This window comes from Otolemur garnettii, unplaced genomic scaffold (assembly GCF_000181295.1).
Source record: "Otolemur garnettii isolate 467f Iridium unplaced genomic scaffold, OtoGar3 scaffold00018, whole genome shotgun sequence".
Lineage (NCBI taxonomy): Eukaryota > Metazoa > Chordata > Mammalia > Primates > Galagidae > Otolemur > Otolemur garnettii.
In genome coordinates, this window is record NW_003852413.1 from 19,003,768 (window position 1) to 19,012,844 (window position 9,077).

Here is a 9,077-nt window from a genome sequence, read left to right on the forward strand (position 1 = left end):
GCCTGGCTATTTTTTTTTTTTTTTATTGCAGTTGTCATTGTTGTTTGGCAGGCCCAGGCTGGATTTGAACCCACCACCTTAGGTGTATGTGACTGGTGCCTTAGCCACTTGAGCCACAGGTGCCAAGCCACCTGCCATGTTTAGTACCATAACATGCTGTACAGATTTGTTACCTAGGAGCAATAGGCCATACCATATAGCCTGGGTAAATAGTAGGATACATGTATACCTCCTATACCACAACAACTAAATTGCCTAATGATGCATTTTTTTTTCAATGATGCATTGTTCAAGCTTCTCCTCATGTGGCAAGCAATGCAAAACTATATGTGAAATCCCTTAATTAGGGATTAAGTTGCTAAAGTAATTTCTAAAGTTATCATTATTTACTACATATGAGTTTTTTTTAAATGAGCAAAAAATGTGTTTTGTGTCAGGGGAACTTAATTTGGGGGTAGATTTTTGATTATTTAACTTGCTCCAGAGTTGCAAAGTGTTTTGTTTTGAAGAAAGGAGTGAAAGAGAAAGTGGTTGCAGTCTGGAAAAGTATTTGAAGTTTTATTCTATTTAAGGTAATTATTGTAATTCTATTTAAATAATTATTGTAATTTTATTTAAATAAAACCAGTAAAGGAACTGTCAAACTTTTTTTTTTTTATTGAATGATAACTATGTACATTAATACAATTCTGACAGTGTGGTGTTTTCGTATACGGAACTGTCAAACTTTAAGAATACTAGTTTCTTTCCAGCTACTGGGGAGGCTGAGGCAAGAGAATCGCTTAAACTCAAGAGTTTGAGGTTGCTGTGAGCTGTGACACCACAGGACTCTACCGAGGGTGACATAGTGAGACTCTGTCTCAAAAAAAAAGAATACTCGTTTCCTGGGAAATGTGAGAGGAAGTAAGAAAGTCAGCACCAATTTCAGAAATCTGATTCTAACAACAGGTCCATCCCTAAATGAGGTAAATCTTGGAATCACCTCTCCAAGCCAAAACTATTACTGTGCACCAAGTCATATGCTAGACCCTGGGGAAAAAGATGAAGCACTATTTTATCTCCAGGTGAGAGAGACAAACCTCTCTCCGGTGTCCACAACCATATTAGAATTCTAACAGTCCTCACTTCTGCTCTCCAAACTTCAAGTAAGGGGTCAGAACCAAGAGCCAGGACTTTAGTAAAAGCACCAGGAAAATTCTGAGTTTCACACTTTCCTGAGAGTGATACATGCTGAAGAGTTGTGAAATAAGTCACTTGGGTTCTGTTATAGTAGTATTTGAAGATAATTATTTAACATGCTGACTTTAACATACTGTGTGTCTTCTCCATGTGTGTGTACAGGTTAGACTTCTGAAAAGTGACCTAGTTACTTCTAGATTATTGACTGTGGTTATAGAATAGGGGGAAGTTTGCCCATTGCTGACCTAAGGAGCTACTCATTTGCAGCAACACCTTCTCTTCTAAGTTGAATTACTCAACTCTTAAAACCCTTCCTACAGAAATTTTGGAGTCATCTCTCATTCCATGGCAGCCCCTACCTGATAGAGTGGTGAATTAATTGTCAAACATGGAAGAAAGGATACTGAAAGGAAATGGCAACATTTGGAGTAAATAACAAATGGAGCAATGTGTGTTTTGCCTGCCGCCCTAACTGGTGCTCATTTTGCAGGTCAATTGTGTTTCTTGGAAGCAGTACTGCCAGGGGGAAGAAGAATATCTCTCGGATTTCAGCTTGGAGGAAGACGAGTTCAGGCTGCCAGAATTGAACTAGTACTTCTGAATGTACCAAGAGGCGAGACCTTGTGACTTCCTCAGGAAGCCCTGGCGCCCCTACCATATTGGGCTGCTGGAGTGCTGGGGGCTACCCTGTAGCCCAAATCTTGTTCTGCTAAGGGCGGGAAGGGCGTTCTGGTGTGAGACAGTTGTATCTCTGTGGGGAAGGGGGTTGGGCTCAGGGACTGTGGGCAAAAGCTCACAGGCCGATCTGGGCCGGAGCTTAATAAAGGTTGCTGCGTAAATAAAGGTTGTCGTAGATAAAGGGGGGGGGCGGGGCACGCAGTTGCTATGGGTGCCCGCACTGCGGGGCTGCCATAAGAGTTCCGGCTCTCGTTGGCGCCGGAGTCTCAGGACGTTATGTCTCTACTGCGACCGTGGACCCCACGGGTCCTTCTCACGTGGCAATTGTTGTGGCTGCTGATACAGGCAGCTCCTGTTTGGAGGTGGTCACGGGACCGGGTGCAACCTACCTCTGAATCCCCAGGGCCGAAAGAGCCCTGGTCTTCCCTCTCTTCCGTCCCACCCGAATCGCCCCATGTGCCTACACCCCCAGCAGATCCTGGGGGCTTTGATTACCTGGAGTCTTCTGCTCCTTCCCAGATGTTGGCTCCACCTCACGAGTTGCCTGAGAATTTGGTTCCATTCCTGGACACGGATTCGGCTCAAGAGCTACGTCAAGGGCCAGATATTGCTGTTCTACATCGGGATCTGAATGATAAGCTAAGGAGACAACAAAGGCTTCCAGAGGTGGTTCCAACGCCAGGTTGGGATCAGAATCAAGTCCTAACTCTGCCTACTCAACGCAGAAGGAAGATTCAAACTGTAAGTCCAGATGGGGTTACAGGTCACCAGGCATATGAAATACTTGTTCCACCTCTAGATAGTCACAGTTCAAAACCAACAAGATTTATTGTTTCACCAAAGAACCTAAAGGAAGATCTAGCTCATCATCCACGGCTCGCTAAGGTTGTTGTTGGAGCTCCAGACCAATTTGAATCAAAACCTCAGTCTCGCAAACAAATTCTGCAGAATGATGATTATACAGATCAAAGTATGGATTTACTTTACCCTGGCAGCATACCTCTGGGACTCCCGAGAAACCCAGAGGTGGCTCAAGAGGCCCCTGCACAGGGTGAACTTTCTCAGTTCAATATAAAAGATGAAACTCGAAATCCAGAGACCCCTGAGGAGATCTCATCCTCTTTACTCCATCAAGAAACCGTAGAAGAGTACCCTGAGGAAGAAGAACCTTCTTTAACTGAGCAGCAGGCCCCAGCTCCGGCTCCACAGCCTTTTGAGCAGGTTGAACCTTCTTTAACAGAGCAGGAGGCCTCAGCTCAGCAGCCAACTAATACTGAAGAGGATGTGGCTCAGCCAGTGATACATCATGAGATAAATGTTCCATCTCCAACTCGGCCTGAAACTTATCACTCAGTCTTGCCCAAAGTCACAGTTAAACCTGTAGATCTGGAGCTTACAATAACTTCAGAGCCAAGTAACAACATTGAACCTACTTCAAGACAGCAGCAAGTCCCAGCTCAGCCTCCAGTGCGCCCTGAGGAGGTGGAACTTTCCTCAACCCAACAAGAGGTCTCACCTTTTGAGGAGGTTGGACTATCCCCAACCCAACAAGAAGGCCTAGCTCAAAATCCAGAGCGCACTGAGGAGGTTGAACCTTCTGTGACACAGCAGGGAACCCCAGCTCAGCCTCCAGGCCTTCCTATGGAGGCTGAGACTTCCCCTAGTGAGCAGGAGCAGCCACCTCAGCCTTTTGTGTCTCCTGGGGAGACTGAACCTTCTCAAATCCAGCAGGAGGCCACAGCTCAAGCTTCTGAGTCCCCCATGGAGAATTTAGCTCAAACTCCACCTAATCATGAGGTGACAGAGTTCCCTATGGAGAGTATACCTCAAACTCTACTTAATCATGAGGTGACAGAGTTCCCTATGGAGAGTATACCTCAAACTCCACTTAATCATGAGGTGACAGTTCAACCTCCAGGTGAGGATCAACCTCATCTTTATTACTTGCCCAGTGTTACAGCTAAACCTCCAGATATGGAGGTTACCATAACTTCAGAGCCCACCAAGGAGGCTGAATCTTCTTCAATCCAGCAGGAGACCCCAACTCAGCCTCCAGAGCATCCTGAGGAGGTGAAACCTTCTGCCACCCAGGAGGAGACCCCAACTGAGTCTCCAGGCTTTCCTGCAGAGGCTGGACCTCCTCCCAGTGAGGAAGAGCAGCCACCTCAGACTTTTGTGTCTCCAGAGGAGACTGAACCTTCTCAAATACAGCAGGAGGCCACAGCTCAAACTCCAGAGTACCCTATGGAGAGTATAACTCAAACTCCATCAAATGAGGTGACAGGTAAACCTCCAGATGTGGAGGTTACCATAACTTCAGAGCCTGTGACAGAGGCTGAATCTTCTTCAGCCCGGCAGGGGACTCTAACTCAGCCTCCAGAGAATCCTGAGGAGGTGAAACCTTCTGCCATCCAGGAGGAGACCCCAATTGAGTCTCCAAGCTTTCCTGGGGAGGCTGAGCCTTCCCCCAGTGAGCAGGAGCAGCCACCTCAGCCTTTTGTGTCTCCTGGGGAGACTGAACCTTCTCAAATCCAGCAGGAAGCCACAGCTCAAGCTCCTGAGTCCCCCATGGAGTCCCCCATGGAGAATATAGCTCAAACTGCACCTAATCATGAGGTGACAGAGTCCCCCATGGAGAATATGGCTCAGACTCCATCAAATCATGAGGTGACAGTTCAACCTCCAGGTGAGGATCAACCTCATCTTTATCACTTGCCCAATGTTACAGTTAAACCTCCAGATGTGGAGGTTACCATAACTTCAGAGCCTACCAAAGAGGCTGAATCTTCTTCAACCCAGCAGGAGACCCCAACTCAGCCTCCAGAGCATCCTGAGGAGGTGAAACCTTCTGCCACCCAGGAGGGGACCTCAACTGAGTCTCCGGGCTTTCCTACAGAGGCTGGTCCTCCCGCCAGTGAGCAGGAGCAGACACCTCAGCCTTTTGTGTCTCCTGCAGAGACTGAACCTTCTAGTATCCAGCAGGAGGTCACAGCTCAAGCTCCAGAATCCCCTATGGAGATTATAGCTCAAACTCCACCTAATCATGAGGTGACTGGTAAACCTCCAGATTTGGAGGTTACCATAACTTCAGAGCCTACCAGTGTGGCTGAATCTTCTACAGCCCAGCAGGAGATCCCAACTCCACCTCCTCAGCCTTATGTGTTTCCTGGGGGGACTGAACTTTCTCAAACCCATCAGGAGGCCACAACTCAAGCTCCAGAGACCACCATGGAGAATGTAGCTCAAACTCCACCTAATCATGAGGTGACAGTTCAACCTCCAGGTGGGGATCGATCTCATCACTATTACTTTCCCAATGTTACAGTTAAACCTCCAGATGTGGAGGTTACCATAACTTCAGAGCCTACCAAAGAAGCTGAATCTTCTTCAACCCAGAAGGAGACCCCAACTCAGCCTCCAGAGCATCCTGAGGAGGTGAAACCTTCTGCCGCCCAGGAAGAGACCTCAGCTGAGTCTCCAGGCTTTCTTGGGGAGGCTGCACCTTCCCTCAGTGAGCAGGAGCAGCCACCTCAGCCTTTTGTGTCTCCTGGGGAGCTCGAACCTTCTCAAATCCAGCAGGCGGCCACAGCTCAAACTCCAGAGTCCCCTATGGAAAGTATAAGTCAAACTCCACCAAATCATGAGGTGACAGGTAAACCTCCAGATGTGGAGGTTACCATAACTTCACAGCATACCAATGTGGCTGAATCTTCTCAAACAAAGCCAGAGGCTTCACCTCCAGAGTATCCTGAGGAGGTAGAAACTTCTCTAGCCCAGCAGGAGCAACCAACTCTATCTCCAGAGCATCATGAAGTAACAGTTTCACCTCCAGAGCACCATCAAACTCAACATTCAAACTTGCCTAATGACATTGTTAGGCCTGCAGATGTGCAGGTCACCATATCAGGAGAGCCTACTGCAGAGGCTACAGATCATCTCTCAGTGCCAGTCAGTGATATGGAACCTTCTATAACCCAGCAGGAGTTCCCACCTCTGTCTCTAGAACCTTCTGAAGAGGTTGAACCTTCAGATCATGTGGTTACCACGACTCCAGAATTCACTAATGAGGTTGACATTTCATCCCAACCGGAGGCTCCAGTGCCCTCTCAGCAATTTGAATCTTTGAAAGGCCAACAGCAGCCAAATGTCCCTGAAAAGGATGAACATCCTCCATTCCATCAAGGGGTCCCAACTCAGCCTGAGGAGCTTCCTGAGGAACCATCTTCAGACCAGCAGGGAATATCAGCATTGTCTCAACTACCCACTGTGAGTGTTGAACCTTCATTGTTCCACACACCTAAGCCTCCAGGATTCTCTACAATGATTGAACATTCATTGTCAGATGAGGGACTTTCACCTCTAGATCTGTCTACAATTTTCAGAAGTCATTCAACATTGCCTACCACCACAGTTAAACATGTGGATTTGGAGCTTACCATATCTACAGAGCCCACTTCGAAGGGTGACTCTTCCTCAACCCAGTGGGAAGATGCCACTCCACATGCAGTTCCCACTGAACAGGGTGAATTTTTACCAACCCAATCTGATCCCCTTTCCCTACCTCCAGATCCCCCTGAAGTGTTTGAATCTTCTCTAGTCCAGCAAGAGGCTGTGGCTCAGACTCCAGATCCCCCTAAGGAGCTAGAACTGTCTTCAGTCCACCAGGAGGCCCCAGCTGAGCCACTAGAGCCCCTTAAGGAGGTTGGACCATCTGGGAGCCATCAGGAAGCCCTAGGTCGTCCTCCAAAGTCCACTGAAGAGGTCAGACCTTTTCCAACAGAGCCGGAGTCTCCAGCTCAGCCTCCAGAGCTCCCTAAGGAGGTTATGGCTCAACCTCCAATGAATTATGAAATGATAGTTCCAACACCAGGTCTAGATCAAGCTCACTATCCAGCATTGCCCAGGGTCACACTTCAACCTTTGGACATGGGGATTACCATAACTCCAGAAGTCACTACAGGGGTTGAACATTCTTCATTCATACAAGAGACACCACCTCAATCTCCAGAGCTACCTAAGGAAGTTGTAGCTCAACCCCAACTATATCAGGAGGTGACGGTCATAACACCAGGTCAGGATCAAGCTCACTATCCAGCATTGCCCAGTGTCCCACTTCAACCTGCAGATATGGGGCTTACTGTAACTCCAGAACCTACTACAGAGGTTGAACATTCTTCAATCATGCAGGAGACCCCACCTCAACCTCCAGAGCTACCTAAGGAAGTTGTTGTAGGTCAACCCCAATTATATCAGGAGGTGACAGTTATAACACCAGGTCAGGATCAAGCTCACTATCCAGCATTACCCAGTGTCCCACTTCAACCTGTAGACATGGGGCTTACTGTAACTCCAGAACCTACTACAGAGGTTGAAAATTCTTCATTCATACAGGAGACCCCACCTCAACCTCCAGAGCCATCTAAAGAAATCATTGTAGGTCAACCCCAAATATATCAGGAGGTGACAATTATAACACCAGGTCAGGATCAAGCTCACTATCCAGCATTACCCAGTGTCCCACTTCAATCTGGGGAGTTGCAGTCACTTACTATAACTCCAGAATCTACTACAGAGGTCGAGCATTCTTCATTCATGCAGGAGACCCCACCTCAACCTCCAGAGCCACCTAAAGAAATCATTGTAGGTCAACCCCAAATATATCAGGAGGTGACAATTATAACACCAGGTCAGGATCAAGCTCACTATCTAGCATTGCCCAGTGTCCCACTTCAATCTGCAGACCTGGGTCTTACTGTAACTCCAGAACCCATTACAGAGGTTGAACATTCTTCATTCATGCAAGAGACCCCATCTCAACCTCCAGAGCCACCTAAGGAAATTGTAACTCAAACTGTAATGTATCAGGAGGTGACAGTTCCAACACAAGGTCAGGATCAAGCTCAGTATCCAACATCACCCAGTGAAACATTTCAATCTTTGGACCTGGGAATTACTGTAACTCCAGAACCTACTGTGGAAGCTGAATATTCTACATCTCTGATGAGTACAACTCCTCCAAGCCTTCCTGAGGTGACACTTCCACAACCCAATCAGGTTCAGGCTCAAAATCCAAATCTAACTGAAGGCACACTTCAACCTGTGGACCTGGAGCTTTCCATAACTCCAGAACCCACTACGGACATTGAACTTTCTCCAATCATGCAAGAAACCACAGCTCAACCTCCAGAGCCACCTAAGGAAGTTGTAGCTCAACCCCCACTGCACGTAGAGGTAACACCTCCAACACAAAGTCAGGATCGAGCTCAGCCTCCAGCATTACCCAGTATCACACTTCCAACTTTAGGCCCAGTATTTTCCATAACTACAGAACCCACCGTGGAAGTTGAACACCCTATAACCCTGACGGAGACTCCACTTCCTCCTAAGCTCCCTGAAGTGACGTTTCCACTTCCCAACCAGGTTCAGGTTCAGAATACAAAAGCGACTGAAGTTACAGTTCCATCTTTTGTTGTGGAACCAACCTCACCTCCAGGGTCCAATACAGAGGTTGAACCTTCTCCAACTGTGCCAACGACCCCAACTCAGCCTCCAGAGCCACCTAAGGAACTTGTAGCTCAACTACCAGTATATCAAGAGGTGACACCTCCAAACCAAGGTCAGGATCAAGCTCCACATTCAACATCTCCCAGTGCCACAGTTCAAAATTTGGAACTGAGGCTTCTCGTAACACCATTGTCCACTACAGAGGTTGAACCTTCTACAGCTCAGATAAGTACAGCTCCTACCTTGAAGTTTCCTGAGGTGACACCTCCACATCCAGACCAAATTCAGACTTGGCAGCCAAACCTGACTGAGGTCACAGCTAAACCTTTGGACCAGGAATCTACTGTAACTCCAGAACACACTATGGAGGTTAAACCTCCAACCATGCCAGAGACCCAAACTCAGCCTCCAGAGCCACCTAAGGAAGTTGTAATTCGACCCCCAGTATATCAAGAGGTGACACTTTCAACACCAAGTCAGGATGAAGCTCAGCATTCAACATCGCCCATAGTTACGGGGCTTTCCATAACTCCAGTGTCCACTATGGAGGCTGAACCTTCTACAGTCCTAACAAGCACAGCTCCTTCTCCAGAGCATCCTGAGGTGACACTTCCACATCCTGAGGTGACACTTCCGCATCTTGAGGTGACACTTCCACATCCTGAGGTGACACTTCCGCATCCAGAGGTGACACTTCCACATCTTGAGGTGACACT

General features: G+C 47.6%; 2 protein-coding genes across 4 annotated transcripts in view; both read left to right on the forward strand.

The window, feature by feature from the left end:
* RDM1 (RAD52 motif containing 1) overlaps positions 1 to 1,771 on the forward strand; it is a 10,131-nt gene extending 8,360 nt beyond the window's left edge. For all 3 annotated transcript variants that reach the window (XM_003786241.2, XM_003786242.2, XM_012802934.1), the window contains one exon: positions 1,670 to 1,771. In XM_003786241.2, coding sequence (XP_003786289.1) covers positions 1,670 to 1,771 — 102 coding nt within the window. The remainder of the gene's footprint in view (positions 1 to 1,669) is intronic.
* Positions 1,772 to 2,608: 837 nt separating this feature from the next.
* LOC105886647 (leucine-rich repeat-containing protein 37A2-like) lies at positions 2,609 to 8,306 on the forward strand. Its single transcript, XM_023511233.1, has 6 exons — positions 2,609 to 2,620; positions 2,785 to 3,078; positions 3,727 to 5,509; positions 6,221 to 6,319; positions 6,425 to 7,336; positions 8,278 to 8,306. Exons 1-6 carry the CDS (start codon positions 2,609 to 2,611, stop codon positions 8,304 to 8,306), a joined length of 3,129 nt encoding a protein of 1,042 aa, XP_023367001.1.
* The last annotated feature ends 771 nt before the right edge of the window (positions 8,307 to 9,077 follow it).